This window comes from Chlamydomonas reinhardtii, chromosome 11 (assembly GCF_000002595.2).
Source record: "Chlamydomonas reinhardtii strain CC-503 cw92 mt+ chromosome 11, whole genome shotgun sequence".
In the NCBI taxonomy this organism is placed as follows: Eukaryota; Viridiplantae; Chlorophyta; class Chlorophyceae; order Chlamydomonadales; family Chlamydomonadaceae; genus Chlamydomonas; species Chlamydomonas reinhardtii.
Window position 1 is genome coordinate 2,171,466 of NC_057014.1, and position 14,480 is coordinate 2,185,945.

At 62.1% G+C, this 14,480-nt stretch overlaps 2 protein-coding genes across 3 annotated transcripts; both read right to left on the minus strand.

Annotated features, from left to right (window-relative positions):
- Positions 1-1,781: 1,781 nt before the first annotated feature.
- CHLRE_11g469750v5 (uncharacterized protein) lies at positions 1,782-8,507 on the minus strand. Of its 2 annotated transcripts, none has more exons than XM_043067602.1 (12): positions 8,146-8,507; positions 7,866-8,001; positions 7,355-7,598; positions 7,088-7,179; positions 6,409-6,868; positions 6,189-6,251; positions 5,978-6,054; positions 3,868-3,928; positions 3,705-3,759; positions 3,165-3,511; positions 2,495-2,656; positions 1,782-2,222 (listed from the first exon to the last, which is right to left on the minus strand). In XM_043067602.1, exons 1-12 carry the CDS (start codon positions 8,237-8,239, stop codon positions 2,013-2,015), a joined length of 2,001 nt encoding a protein of 666 aa, XP_042919607.1. In that variant the 5' UTR covers positions 8,240-8,507; the 3' UTR covers positions 1,782-2,012. The 2 variants fall into 2 exon arrangements, with proteins under 2 accessions (XP_042919607.1, XP_042919606.1); XM_043067601.1 differs by having other exon boundaries at positions 3,165-3,520.
- Positions 8,508-8,723: 216 nt separating this feature from the next.
- On the minus strand, positions 8,724-14,227 carry CHLRE_11g469800v5 (uncharacterized protein). Its single transcript, XM_043067603.1, has 12 exons — positions 13,826-14,227; positions 13,541-13,676; positions 13,101-13,341; positions 12,797-12,888; positions 12,129-12,570; positions 11,747-11,809; positions 11,429-11,499; positions 11,188-11,248; positions 10,948-11,005; positions 10,441-10,673; positions 9,816-9,974; positions 8,724-9,393 (listed from the first exon to the last, which is right to left on the minus strand). The coding sequence occupies exons 1-12, from the start codon at positions 13,920-13,922 to the stop codon at positions 9,160-9,162; spliced, it is 1,887 nt and encodes a 628-aa protein (XP_042919608.1). The 5' UTR covers positions 13,923-14,227; the 3' UTR covers positions 8,724-9,159.
- Positions 14,228-14,480: the final 253 nt, after the last annotated feature.

A 14,480-nucleotide genomic window follows, 5' to 3' on the forward strand; every position in this document is an offset into this window, starting at 1 on the left:
TGTGTCATCGATGCGAACAACTTTACCAGAGCAGTGGCCGCGGGCCCAACAGCGACACCGAGGACTCCGGGGTTGAGTCAAATGATGTATGGGGCAGATGATGCGGCCCAGTTTGAGGAGCTGCGCATAGTGGCGCAAAGCCGCACCCGCCAGTCGGCGCCGGCACCTAAGCGGTTTCGCGGCTGATAAGTGCATATTCCGCACATTCGTGCCTGTGCTGTCCATAAGTGCATGATTGTAGATAGCTGTAGCCTGGCAGCGCTGGGAGGGTGCTGGACTGAGTCTGGGGGCGGCTCTCCGCTGGGAAGGCTGCAGGGCGGGGCCAAATCACGCAATTCTGGTGACAAGGTGAACACATAGAGCGTTTACAGTCATTCTTTCAAGGCCCGAAACTGTGTTTGGCGAAATCTGGTATCAATCGTAGCGTAGCAGTACGGTAGCCCTCAACCACCTCACCCTCGCACTCCACGCCGGCGGCACCCGAGCCCGCGCCAACACCCAAGCCGCCAAACCCTGCGGCGCAACTCAGAAACCGTTATCTCGTCCCACGTTGCCCCCCATCATCATATGCACGGACACAAGCTAACCCCCAGCGCGCGGAGCAGGACGCATACCTGGCCGCCACGTCCGACATGAACATGCCTGGCCCATCTCCTCATCTCCCATGCATTCTCCCCCCACTCCCTTAACCCTTAGGGCAGCCCTTAAGTCCTTAACGACACACAAGCCTCTAGGGCTCAGCTCCTAGCCTTACGAGCCTCGGCTCGTGAGGAAGCGCACAACATTTTCGTTGGCGGCTTTGGCTTTCGTTACTAACTTTTTGTAGCCTTTTGCGGGCTCTGTGAGGCTTTACGACTTGGTTACGACTTGGTTTGGATGGCTTCGGCCTTGGGTGGGTGCGTCGCGCCCTGTTTTCGGCATCGCGCGTTCTGTGGCGGCTGGCCGCGTCTGGGTGGCCGGCCGCGCTCGTTCTGCTCTGTGGTCGCTTTTTGGTTTCGTGTGTGCAGGTTACGGGTGGCCCTGGTGGTCGCTCGTGGCCCGGCGCAAGCTTCGATGTTCCGTGGTGCTCCTCGGCGCCTCTCCTCGTGCCGCCTGGCCCGCCGTCGTCTCCACCGGCGGCCTTGCTGGCTCAGCAGATAGTTAGGTTGCGGGTGCCGTTCGTAGCATGGCGGTTCAGGGACCGTTAGGCAGCAGGTGACGCTGGTCGGGTAGTCCCGGGTGTCGGGTTGTGAGTGCCCGGGCGGCTGTTGCCCGGGCGCCCGGGCGGCTGGTGCTCCTGTTCGCCTCCGGGCGCGCGCGTGCCTGTTTGATGGGTCGGTCTAGTTCGCTGGTGGGGCGGGTGGAGGGCGGTGTGCCCGTGGCGAGGTGTTGTGGTGTACTGGTGGTTTGGTCAGTTTCCGGCTCGGTTTCCCTTTGTGGTGCCTCGGCACCGACGTTTCCGGACATGGGCCTCCGGGCCAAGACATTGCGCGTCTGTGACGCCGACGAGAAAATGTGTGGTGCTTGCGTTTGATGGGGATGTCGGCAGACCTCTGGCCTGTCGCGCCTTGTTGTGCGTGGGTGCTGCCGCCAAAAGACCTAAACGAGATGAGGGGTGTTACGTGGCGGTGGGGCTTTGGCGGGCTTCGGCTTGGCTTCGACTCATGTGCGTAACACTATGAAGGTCGGCAGCCAACCAGGGGGCGGGTGTTGTTTCTCTGGGTCGCAGATGGCCCTTCGCGGCGTGGGTACGGCGTGCCCCCGCTTGTCGGGCTGTCCCTTCAATTGTAATCCGCATCCTTAACTCGCGCCCTCTTCCGACATCCCGTGGTGGTTGCCTTTTTTTTCCTACGCATCTTCGGAAAACTCGCGCACGACGGGGTGTCTTTCTATATGCTTCTATTCTTGTGTCCAGCAGGGCCCCCTCACCGGCGTGTGTGCTCTCCTGATTCAAAGACACATCCCCGCGTGCAACATTATTGGGACACGCATGCAGCAGCCAACGCACATTCCGCCAGCCAATCAAAACCGGTCTATCCGCCGCCGCACCCGCCGCACCCACCACCACCACCACCACCGCCACCGCCGCCCTCGCCTCCCCCACCTCCGCCGCCACCGTCGCCCCAGCCGCCACCCCAACCGCCACCGCCGCCGCCGCCGCCGCCGCCATCACCGCCGCCCACAGCCATAATGGATCCATCGAACTGATTGCGCCGCGGATCATCGAAGGCGTAGCCATCCGCCTGCAGCATAAGTGCATAACAGTGCGATATGAGGCTTGGCATTACAACGAACCCGTGGCATTGGCAAAAAGTTCTCCCTCTCCCTGTCCCTTTCCCTGTGCCTCAAGCAGGCAGATGGATGGGCGCGCGGCGCACAACATTTGTTGAGGAATGCATCAATTTCAAAACAAGCAAGCGAGCCCGCCGCCGATCAACTTATTGTCCGACGCCGCCGCCGCATGCATGAGCTGCGGACAACGCACGGCACGCACGTCATGATGCCGTACACTCACCCCGTACGCGTAGTACAGCATGCCTGCGTGGTAGTAGTCAGTTGTGCCGTAGTAATACACGCAGTCGCGGTCACGTGCGTTGAACTTCTTGTGCACATACTCCCGCTGCATGTGCCCCACACTGGTGGCAATCGCCGTCTTCCATGCGCTCCTGAACAGCAGCTGCGATCAAGGAAGCAAGGCGGGCACTCACGGCAGCAAAACATTGGGCGCATGCACATGCAACAGACAATAAGAATAGGCCAACCTGGATGGACCGCAAGCAAGGACCGAGCATGTACGGGCCACGCACGCGCACACGAAAGGTTTGCACACGTGGCGTGCGTGCCCGTGCGCAGGGTTACCGCCGGCGGCATGTAATGGCGGCGCACTGATGTGGTCTGGTGGGCTGATGACATGACAACCGAGCGAGCGACTCCATCTATGCCATAGCTAGACAGTAGGGAGGGGTTGGCGCAGGTCCGGGCTGAGGAGCAACCCATACATGCCATCCCGGCCCGACCCGCCGCATCTGCCATCCCACCTCCCACCCCATCCCGCGCACGCACGTAAACTGAACGCACACTTGCACATACCGTACACATACACACACACACACGCATCGTGTCAACATTCTTGCGTCCCTTGCGCTTCCTGAGCACAACCACACACGTTCAGCTTCCTAACACACCTGCGCGAGCTCGGCGGCGGCCTTGTCGCCCAAGATGCTCCACAGCAGCGCCACACTGCCCCGGGCCCCTCCTGCTGCACCTGCGCCGCCGCCGCCATCTTTGCCGCCGCCACCTTTGCCGCCACTGCTGCCGCCGCCGCCATCTAGTTGCAGCAGCTGATTCAGCCCTATCAGCAGGTGTTCCTGGCTGCTGGGGCGCAGGAGCAGCTCCACATCGATAGGCGAGAAGCCGCCGCCGGCGGCGGGCTGCTGCTGCAGCGCCTGTGACTGTGGCGACGGCGCTGGTGGCTGTGGCGGCTGCTGCCCGGCGGCGGCACTAGTACTGCTGGCCGCTGCCGCCGTCGCGCCTGCAGCAGCTGTGCAAAGTAGAAAGGCATCATGCATCGTAGCGGTCGCATTGACGCAGTGCATGACGGTGCTAGCTGTGCGCGCGTGCAGGTGTGAAGAGCTACTGCTGCTAGCTTATTCTGCTAGCTCCTGCTCACAGTCGGTCTAGCCAGCTAGCTGTAAGCATGAGAGAAGTTGCAGAACCTGACTCACTGTACGGCGGCTTCCACTGCCTGTTGCTGACGTTGATGCAACGGAGGTAGGGGTGCTGCGTGCATTGAATTTCACCATACACTTGATGAGTGCAGTACTGCTCAAGGAGACGAAACCCCGCAACCTTCGCATATATTGCAAGCAAGTCACGCACGCGCCCCACCTTGGATGTCGCGGGCAGGTCCAGGAAGTAGGCGCACGACACCACCGCCGCCACGGCCGTGCTGATGGCAGGGTAGGGGGCACACACACATACACATCTTTGCGCTTTGTGCGTGGGTACCCAGCAGCAGGTCAACAGGTGGGCGGTACATGGCTGGTAGATGCCTAAGATACCAAGCAAGGACACAAAGAAGGACATACACAAGCAGGAACAAGCACGAACAAGCAAGGACGGATACAATCAGGAACAAGCAAGGACAAAGCTGCCAGCGCTGCCAGCGCTGGAGCACGCAAATGTGCATTATAAGACAGCAGCGAGCCAATCACCAGTCTGAGCGCACACCCACACCCACACCCACCCACCCACCCACCCACCCACACACGCACACACACACACACACACACACACACACACACACACACACACACACACACACACACACACACACACACACACACACACACACACACACACACACACACACACACACCAGCCCCGAGAAGGTAAGACTGGCTATGGACCATGGACGAGACACCGGGGATTAGGCGTGCCCGGTAAACGTTGTAGCGCGTCGCCGACGCGGAGCATGGCAGCGCATGCGGGCGCACCTCGGAGACGAGGCTGAATGCCAAACGCCCGGGTAGGGGGTTCCAGGCAACATGTGCGGGTGAGTATACTCAAGGTGACAACTGGGGCAACATCGACAAACGCGGAGCTCGGTAACCGGCGTCGGTATTTGTTGGTAACTGCGCGCGCGTGTATGGCGGAATTTTGTTCCGTTTGATTCTTTGTTTAACACATGGGCATTATGCCTGTGTCGTCTTTGGACCGTCAGGGGAAGACCGAGTTTTTTGTTGTCGGGTCTTGTCGCCGTCGGCGGGACTCGTTCTCCGGATGCAAGGGGGCCGTGCTGTTTCTTGTGCTGTTATACGTGCGGGGTGTGGTCCAGTGTTGCGTCCGGTGTTGTGCGTCCGCGCGTCGTTCGTCGCGGGGATTTTTCTTGGGATGTTTGGATGGTTTGGCGTGTTTTTTCAGCCTTCGGGCTGCTCTTCTTTTTTGCTTTGTCCGTTCCTAACCCCTTGTCCCGGGCCGGGTGCGCGGAGCTGGGTTGGGTTGGGCGTCAGCTCGGCGGCGACACCGACAATCAAGCCCGCCCGGTCGCCAGCGTCGCTTTCGTGGCGCCCCCCCCCCCCCCCCCCTTTCCGCCTCCTCCTCCTCCTCCTCCTCCTCGTCCTCCTCCTCCTCCTCTCCCACCTCCTCCTCCTCCTCGTCTCCCCCCCTCCCGCGGCGAGCTCTGGCGCTGGACATGTCGGAGCCATGTTGGTCATCGACTGCCGCGTGGACCTGTGGACACCACGTTGGGCGCCCTTGCGCCCGCGATACCAGGGGAGTGTTTCGGGTTTCACCGACGCGGCCATTGCGGCCGCGTGCTTGCCTCGCATCGGTGCCGCCGTGGAGTGGGGAGCGGGGGGCCAGCCCCCGCCAGCCCACGGCGCCCACACACACACACACATGCACATGGGGTTCCGGCCCCGTGCCTCATCGTGCGCGATCAGCGTCTCCATAACCGCCGCCCGCCACGGAAGCCCATGCAGCCTAGCGATATTTGTCTCTTCGTTGCCTCTGACTCGCCCCCTTTTTCCGGGCATTCGTATAGTTAGTGGGATGCGTGTTAGGTCGCTAGGTAGCATGCCTGTTGCACGCCGCCCCTCTTCACCGTTGCCATTTTGCATGCCCGTGACACTTCTGTGCTGCCGCCCTATGCTTTTACTTCTCTCTCTCGCTTATAGGTAAGACTGGCTATGGACCATGGACGAGACACCGGGGATTAGGCGTGCCCGGTAAACGTTGTAGCGCGTCGCCGACGCGGAGCATGGCAGCGCATGCGGGCGCACCTCGGAGACGAGGCTGAATGCCAAACGCCCGGGTAGGGGGTTCCAGGCAACATGTGCGGGTGAGTATACTCAAGGTGACAACTGGGGCAACATCGACAAACGCGGAGCTCGGTAACCGGCGTCGGTATTTGTTGGTAACTGCGCGCGCGTGTATGGCGGAATTTTGTTCCGTTTGATTCTTTGTTTAACACACACACACACACGCACACACTCACGACAGAGCCTTGGTGTACTTGGTGCGCACGACCTTGCTTGGTAGGCAGCACCGCTGGTAGCCCGCGTTGTCATAGTACTGCAACACACGTACGGCATCAGGAGGGTTGGGTGCGTTGACACCTACCGTCCAATCTCAATGCATACCGGAAGTTACCAGAGACAGGGGGCCGGCCTCGCACATGCGCTAATCATATCCGTGTGCGCACTCACGTGCTCGGCGCGGCTCGACATGAGCCACGCCAGGTACAGCGCGTGTGCGCCGGCGCGCGGCACCTGCTGGGCGTGCGTGCGTGCGTGCGTGCGTGTGGGTGTTCAGCAAGCAACTGAAGAAGCCCCCAAGTCTCAATCAATGCATGAAAGTGGTTCCGGACTCCATCTCCATTCAAAACACCTGATGAGCAACCAGCATACCGCAGACCCACGCACGCACCTTGGCACTACTTGCCCAGGACTGGCCCTTGCCAAACAACGTCTCTGCCCGCCCTGTGCCCAGGTAGTGCGCACTCGGCTTCGGGGCGTCCTCCATTACACACAAGTAGGCAGCCACGGGGCTCCCGGGCGCCGCCAGCGGGTACGGCACCTCGGGCGCAATCCACGCCGTATCCGGGTCGTCGTACGGCTCGCCGTACATCTGCTGGTACAGCACCGCGGTTCTGCCGTACGCTTCAGCTCGCATGTCGGGCGACAGGGCTAGGTAGTCGGGCCGCCACAGCTCCGCCGGCAGCTGCTGCAGCGGGCTGTCCTTTTGCAGGCGTTTGAACATCAGCACCCACATCTCTTCGTACCGGTCATTGAGGCCGAGGTAGGTGTGCCAGATGAGCGCGATGTCGGCCGCCGGCACCAGCACCTCTTGCGGGTGCGCTATGTGCAGGCGCAGGAACTTGGCGAACCTGGGCAGCACCAGGTTGCATACGTTATCGCATTTGGGCGGTTTTATCATTCTGATGTGGGTCTAGTGCGTGGCGACAGCGAGAAGGCTGGCACAGGCGCTGACCCAAATCACTGGAATGCAGGAGGTCTACGAATATGTGGGCACGCGCTCGCTCTTGGCAGTTGGCACAGCCACACGTGCTGCGCCGGCGCAGCCCCAGTCCATGATCCCTGCGCACCTGCCCCACGCCCGCTGCAGGAAGGCGCTGTCCAGGAAGTGCGGCCGCAGCCAGGTGTGCAACAGCCGCGAAAAGTGGACCATGGCGTTGGCCTGCATAAGTTAACGACCAACAGTAAGGTAGCTGTAATGGAATACCGTAATGGCGCATGCAAGCAGCTGGACCTCCACACACGCTACCTGTGGGTTACCTAGGGCACGTGCACAGGGGTTGCTACCGGACGCGAGAGTACCGTTCTGGTAATGCACGCGGCCCAAACCCACTCACCAGGCCCGTGGCGTTGCGGGGACTACTGCCGTGTATCTGATACTCGCTTTCCACATCATAGAGGGAGCCCGGGGCCGGCGGTGGCCACTGTGGGTGCTCTTTCGCCACCTTCTTCCACTCCGTCCGGTCCGCGCGGTCGACTGAGAACCCAAAAGCCTGTTCCGCACTGGCGGGGTGCGGCTTGGCCACGCCCAGGGCCGTCATGGCGGACTTGTAGCCGGCCGGGTCCTGCCGGTGAACCAGCCTGGTGGATGTGTGTGTGTGTGGGGGGGGGGGTTAGATGGGGAGGGGGGAGGAGACCAAATCGGCGATGCGACCGTGCGGGAACGCGCTGCGGAAACAAACGTCAATCTGTCGATGCTCAGGTGCCAGTGTTATACTGTGCACTGAAGCACGCGGCAACCTGCACGCACGCTGGGGCTCCTGTCCAGCAGTAGAAAGCTAATACCGCCAAGATCCTGCCAGCGATTTGTGGACGGGGCAGTTGCCGTGGATGGACTCACGCACGCACCATGCGTATGCCACATCCAGCGGGGGCAGGATTGCCGCACCGCCCTTGCCCACGGGCCGAGTCTTTAACACCGCGGTCCAGTAGCGCTCATAGCGCTGCGCTGCCTGAATGGCGTAATAGCCCGAGTAGAGCCCACCTGGGCGGGGGGGGGGGGGCGTTGACCAGCAGGGGGAGCGAAAGCAGGCAGCATGTCGTCACGAAGCGAGCGAGTTGTGTGGCGGGCCACCGACTGCGATAGGCGAGCCTGATTGCCCCGTGACCATGCCTTGCGATGTCTCACCCCGCGGGAACGTGTCGACAGCGTGTAGCAGGCGCAGAAAATCCGCCACGATGGAGTCCAAGAAATATGGCAAATCCGCGTTCCCGGGCCCCATCGGGCAAGCACAATGTAAAAGCCCTAAATGCTAGCCTCTATGGCAATGGGGCGCTGCGCCTGGAGCAGTGGAGCCGCCTGCTGAACACAAAACCGTCTGGCCATGCACTCGGAGCTCCACCACGTCATGTCATTGGAGCCAGTTGCTATTGTTGTACATAATTTAAAATCCTGTCAATTGATGCAACCCCACCGGACCAGCTTCGTTGCCGGTGTGAAACCAACCGCTTGGGGACGAATGCTAACAAGCTCGCGCAGGCGATGCGTAACGCTGCCCTTGTATATGACAGGTGCAATGCTCGAGTTGCGTGCGCGTGAGGGCGTTACCGTGCGTGTCCGAATTCGCACTGCGCACACCCCAGCATGGCTGTCGCCCCCCACTTGGGGCCCAAGTGAAGCCCACGTGTAGCCCCCCAGAGGACCAAAACAGAACGACTTTCTCGCCCTTGCTTCATATGTCAGCCAACTGCAGCAGGGGCTGGAGCGCGCATCGCAAGTTACAGCGTGTGGCGCCCTGACACTGGAAGTCCTCCATACATAACCTTCACGTGCGGGGTGCTAGGATGGGTTGACATTGAAACTCACGAGCTGATGTGGCTCAGCCGCTCAGGTTGGCAGGCTTGCCTGGCTGGGTGCAGTCCCAAATCCATTCCCCCTACCTAACCGTGTCGCAGCCAGGGAGTGGCCCAGCAAATCCACGCCCTGAGCAACACTGTCCCCACCTCGGCACCTCCCCTCCGACCTGGCCCCCCACTTCAATTTGCCCCGTGCCCCCGCAATGCAACTCACTCTCCGCGCTGCCGGTCCAAACTTCAGCACCCAAGATCGCAGGTAAGGTAACCGCGCTGCTGTCACGGGCCCAATCACAGCCTTTCGTGTCACGCCTGACCGTTATGTCCAGCCCTATGCTGGTACGTCAGTCTAGTCTCCACCGCCGCCACCTCCACCACCGCAGCCGCCGCCGCCTCCACCACCGCCGCACCCGCCACCACCACCACCATCGCCGCCGCTGAAGCCGCCGCCACCGTCACCACTGCTGAAGCCGCCACCGCCGTCGCCGCCACTCCAACCGCCTCCGCCGTCATAGCCGCCGCCAACCACCACCATGCCGTTGTAGGAGTTGCGGCGGGGGTCGTCGAAGGCGTACGCGTCCGCCTGCAAACCGTTGGCAAAAAGGCATTGGGATTTAGAGAAGGGGCACTGCGTTTGGACGCGGCTCTGACGGCCGTCACAAGTCTTTCTGAGCTACTGCCTACTGCCACTCGGTTCAGCTTGGGTGCGGCTTGCCCTCCCGTGCTCCAAAGCCGTGCTGGCGGTGGGCCCGCTGACCCACAGCAGGGCCGGGCTGCAGACCCTGCAAGGAGTCCACCCAACCACCCAAGCCATGCCATGCGGTATGTAAATACCATCCAGCCCCTCCCCCACCTTCTCGACCCATTCCTCGCGCCCATGTGGCCTTGACCACGTGCTTGACATGACACCGACAATGCACGACACCAGCACTGCACGCCGAAAGCCCTTCCACCACCGTGCCGTACACTGCCCTTCTCCGAAACCGTACAGTGCCGTACACGCACCCCGTACGCGTAGAACAGCGTGTTTGCGGCGTAATAGTCGGTGGTGCCGTAGTAGTACACGCCGTCGTCGCGTGCGTTGTGCTTGCGGTGCTGGTAGGCCGTTTGCATGCGGCCCACGTTTGTGGCGGCCGCCAGCGTCCAGGCGCTCTTGTAGCACGCCTGCAGAGCACACATCACGGTGCGTGCGTACGGCGGTGGGGCGGCGGGGCAGACCGCAGCGGCGTGAAGAGCATGCTGCCCATTTTGAGACTCAGAGGCTGTCATTCTGGGTTTCGCCTGTTTTGGTATGGGTTTGGTCCTAGTGTCCCCCAATGATGACTCGCACGCACGCACACAGCCCGCCTCAAGCAACCCACTGACGCAACCTACTGCTGAGCTCTTAACCCAGTCCGCAGCGCACCCACGCACTGGCTTCTCTGCCGCCCACCACAGCCAGTGCCCGTGTCTGGAAGATGCCTTCAGGCCCGCGGCGTCTACACACTGCAGGTAACCCTTCCCGCAGCATCCACGCCCGAAACAATTTCCCTAGTCTGGGACGTAGCAATTTCCCGACGGATTTGTGGCACGTTTCTACAGCGTATCTGGAAGCTAAGAGCACTGTGGTCACCGCTGAAGGCCCACGCACCTGCGCGCGGCTTGAACTGTCCTTGGCGCCCAGGATGCTCCACAGCGGCGCCACCTGCTGCTGCGTGCCGCCTGCGCCACCCCCCGCCGCCGCCGCCTTCGAACCGCCGGCGCCGCCGCCCAGCAACTGGCCCAGCCCCACCATCAGGTGTTGCTGGCTGGGGCCCAGCAGCCGCTCCGTGTCAGCTGGTGAGAAGCCGGGAGGAGGCGGCGCGGCACCGTTCGCGGGCGCGCCTGTGCGTGCATGCATGGCGTGGTTGTGTGCATATGTGTGTGTGTGTGTGTGTGTGTGTGTGTGTGTGTGTGTGTGTGTGTGTGTGTGTGTGTGTGTGTGTGTGTGTGTGTGTGTGTGTGTGTGTGTGTGTGTGTGTCAGCCGGGGAGGCGCGAGCAACATGCAACTGGCCAAGGGTACAGCCGTACGGGCTGACACGCACAACGACACGCCCAAGTGACAGGGCCCTTGACGTACCCCCGGATTGGGTGCGGCGAGGAGGGTTGCTAACGCACCTGAGGACTGCTGCTGCCACAGCCCGCCGCGCACTTGGACAGCCTTCAGGTAGGGGTGCTGCGCCGGGAGCGGAAATGGAAACATACACAAAGAGGAGGTGTGCACATCGTTGCGCCCGGCTGATTGGTAGTTGGGATAAGAAATGAAGCTAGGCGCCTGCTTGAGCAGCAACTTGCGACAACGGCGCGCAAAGAGCCACGGCAAAAGGCCTTGTGGCATAGGGAAGTCACGCGCCCCACCTTGGGCGTAGCCGGCAGGTCCAGGAAGTAGGCGCACGACACCACCGCCGCGACGCCGGTCCTGGCGGATTACAACACAAGCTTTATCACTAAGATGCGGGCCGTATCAGAATGTGTGCCAAGAGACGACCGGCTTGGGAGCAGCCAAGGGAGCTGCAGCTAGGGAGCAGCTAGGGAGCAGCTAGGGAGCAGCTAGGGAGCAGCTAGGGAGCAGCTAGGGAGCAGGCGAGAATGCACTCACGACAGAGCCTTGGCGTGCACGGAGGCGCTGGACGTGAAGCAGCAACGGTTACAGGTGGCGTCCACGTAGTACTGCGGGGAGGGGGGGGGATAGCCAGTCATGGGGGCCGGAGCGATTTAAGCACACGCATCAAGTCCGGGGGAGGGGGCGGGGAACAGAAGAATGCCATTTGCAAGCGGCAGCTGCTTGCAGCGATGTTTGGATCGGGTTGAACTGGGGCCGTTGTGCGGCCTTGGTATTGCTTCGGCGGCCCCCGGCCCTTCCACTTTCAGATTGTCCCGCCGCAAGGGCCCCAAAGCAAGCTGCCAAGCTGCTCACGTGCTCGGCGCGGCGCGACGCCAGCCACGCCAGGTACAGCGCGTGTGCGCCGGCGCGCGGCACCTGCGGCATGGTGGGCGCGGAGCGATTGAGGGGGCAAGCGCGCAAGGCGACGCACATCATGTATGGAAGGAACACGTCAAGCGGCGTGTGAGGTCTGTGGTTGCTGCTGTGAGTAGCGGAGTTTCCTGTCGCCCTGAAGGGCGCGCGATGCCGGCTAGCCCCGCTCGAGCCGAGATCCATCGCACGCATGCATAATGCCCTTATGCCCCTGGAGACGGCGACATGAGGGCTATCCCAAGCACAACTCAGGCCGGTTTTGCACCTGCCCTCCGTACTCCGGCCCACTGCCCGTCCCTGTCCGCCGCACAGCGACACCCACCACAGCGGAAGCCCAGGGCTGGCCCTCGCCCAGCTTCGCGGCCGCGCGCGCAATGGCCGCCGCCTGCTCGCCGTGCTTTGGGTTTTCGTCCAGCGCGCTAAGCCACGCCGCCACGGGGCTCCCGGGCGCCGCCAGCGGGTACGGCACCTCGGGCCCGATCCACGCCGTGTACGGGTCGGCGTACGGCTCTCCGCCGTACGCGGCAGTGTACAGCGCCGCGGTTTTGCCGTACGCCGCGGGGAGCTGGTTCGGCGACAGGGTCAGGTAATCGGGCCGCCACAGGGCCGGCTGGTTCTCCTGGAGCTCGCAGAACACGCGCGCACACATCTCCGCGTACTTGTCGCTCAGGCCGAGGTAGGTGTGCCAGATGAGCGCGATGTCGGCCGCCGGCACCAGCACCTCTTGCGGGTACGCTATGTGCAGGCGCAGGAACTTGGCAAACCTGGGGCGCAGCAGGTGTGTACACGTTATCGAGTTTGAGCAGGTTTTATCATTTCTGATGTGGGTCTAGTGCGTGGCGACAGCGAGCGAGGGGGCTGGCACAGGCCCTGACCCAGATCACTGGAATGCAGAAGGTCCACGGCTGTGTGGGTGCGCGCTCGCTCTTGGCAGTTGGCACAGCCACACGGGCGGCGCCGGCGCAGCACCAGTCCACAACCCCCGCGCACCTGCCCCACGCCCGCTGCAGGAAGGCGCTGTCCAGGAAGTGCGGCCGCATCCAGGTGTGCAGCAGCCGCGAAAAGTGGACCATGGCGTTGGCCTGTGCGTACGTGCGGCGGGGCGTCGTGAGAGGACAGCTCCACAGGCAAACGAAAGCGCGAGGGCGATCGGGGACAGCTCCTCAATCTCCCCGGTGTCCAGTCCCAGCTCGGAAGGACTGCGCACAGCAGGTATAGCGCTCCTGCCGAAACGCGGTATCCTCCCTCATCTAGATTGCATGTGGTATGACCCAAATTAAGAAAGCCCACTCACCAGGCCCGCGGCGTAGTTCGGCCTGCCGCGTGCCAACACCTCGTGGTCAACGTCGTACGACGACCCCGGGGCTGGCGGTGGCCACTGCTCGTGCGCCCCCGCCACCTTCTTCCACTCCGTCCGGTCCGCGCGGTCGACCGAGAAGCCAAAAGCCTGTTCCGCATTGGCTGGGTGCGGTTTCTCCACGCCCAGGGCCACCATGGCGGACTTGTAGCCGGCCGGGTCCTGCCGGTGAACCAGCCTGGTGGGCGGCAACGAGGCGATACAGTGGGAGCCCAAACTATGCGGGACATGTCGGGGGACGCGGCAGGGAGGGGTGCAGACCTGCAGTGCTTTCCTATGCCATAATGCAGGAACCGTAAGCCGTGCTTGCACGGGAGAGGACGTGAAGTAACATCGCGGCGTAGACACAAGCCGGCACCGTCATGCCCCCGACGCACCATGCGTACGCCACATCCAGCGGGGGCAGGATTGCCGCACCGCCCTTGCCCAGGGGCTGAGTCTTTAGCACCATGGTCCAAAAGCACTCATAGCGCTGCGCTGCCTGGATGGCGTAATAGCCCGAGTAGAGCCCGCCTGTGTGGGTGGGAAACGGAGGGTGGGAGGGCAGCAGCAGGCGGAATGCGCACAATTGAGTTGCGGGTCAACGGGACAGGAGCGTGGCGCTCGGCCTCCCAGGTATTATTGGCGTTCCTGACCCTGTGTTCCAACAAGTTGCTACTTACCACGCGGAAAGGTGTCGACAGCGTGCAGCAGGCGCATAAAGTCTGACACGCATGTGTCGAGCGGGAACCATGCTATTTCTTCTCCGGGTGATGCCATTGTTCCTAAGGTAATAGTTAACGTCCACAGGGCTCAAATACCTTGCACCGATAAGATGCGAAGGGCCCAGGCGCGGGGCCCGCGCAACAGGCTCGCGCAGATACCTTCGCGTTAACTACAAACGCATGGTGTATGTTATATTCCAGACTCGCGTGTAAGAGCGCCACCTTATGGTATGAAAGAGTGAATGAGCAAGTCTGAGACCTAAAGCGACCAGGCCCATCGCTCGAAATTTGAGCGCCCGTTCTGATTCGTGTGAGTCGGAACGATTGATACAAGAGGGTACACGCCTCATAATTGTATCCACTTGGCTTGAGTCCAGCTGAAGCGTCAAAGTTTGAGCGAGAAGCTCGCGAGCAAGCCGTGGCTCCCCCAATTCCCTCGCAGACTCGCCCTGGGCAAAACCATCGGTGGGAATGGCCTGATCCCCACCCGGTCCTAGCGTCAACGCGTTCGTTGTCGCCTTGGCCTCAGCAGTTGCGCCGCACAAGGGCAAGTGCGTGCGTGCCACGCCATGGCTGCATCCAGGCGGCGTGGTGGGCGCGCCATGCCTGCCGC

Bases quoted from the DNA above. Each gene is read 5' to 3' on its own strand.
- CHLRE_11g469750v5 (XM_043067601.1), bottom strand. From the start codon at position 8,239: ATGGGGCCCGGGAACGCGGATTTGCCATATTTCTTGGACTCCATCGTG. The intron at 8,002-8,145 runs GTGAGACATCGC...CCCCCCGCCCAG, and splicing joins TGTCGACACGTTCCCGCGGG to GTGGGCTCTACTCGGGCTAT. The intron at 6,252-6,408 runs GTGCGTGCGTGG...CACGCCCAGCAG, and splicing joins CCTGGGCAAGTAGTGCCAAG to GTGCCGCGCGCCGGCGCACA.
- CHLRE_11g469800v5 (XM_043067603.1), bottom strand. From the start codon at position 13,922: ATGGCATCACCCGGAGAAGAAATAGCATGGTTCCCGCTCGACACATGC. The intron at 12,889-13,100 runs GTGAGTGGGCTT...ACGTACGCACAG, and splicing joins CGAACTACGCCGCGGGCCTG to GCCAACGCCATGGTCCACTT. The intron at 11,006-11,187 runs GTGGGGCGCGTG...CTCCCGGCGCAG, and splicing joins ACCTGCCGGCTACGCCCAAG to CACCCCTACCTGAAGGCTGT.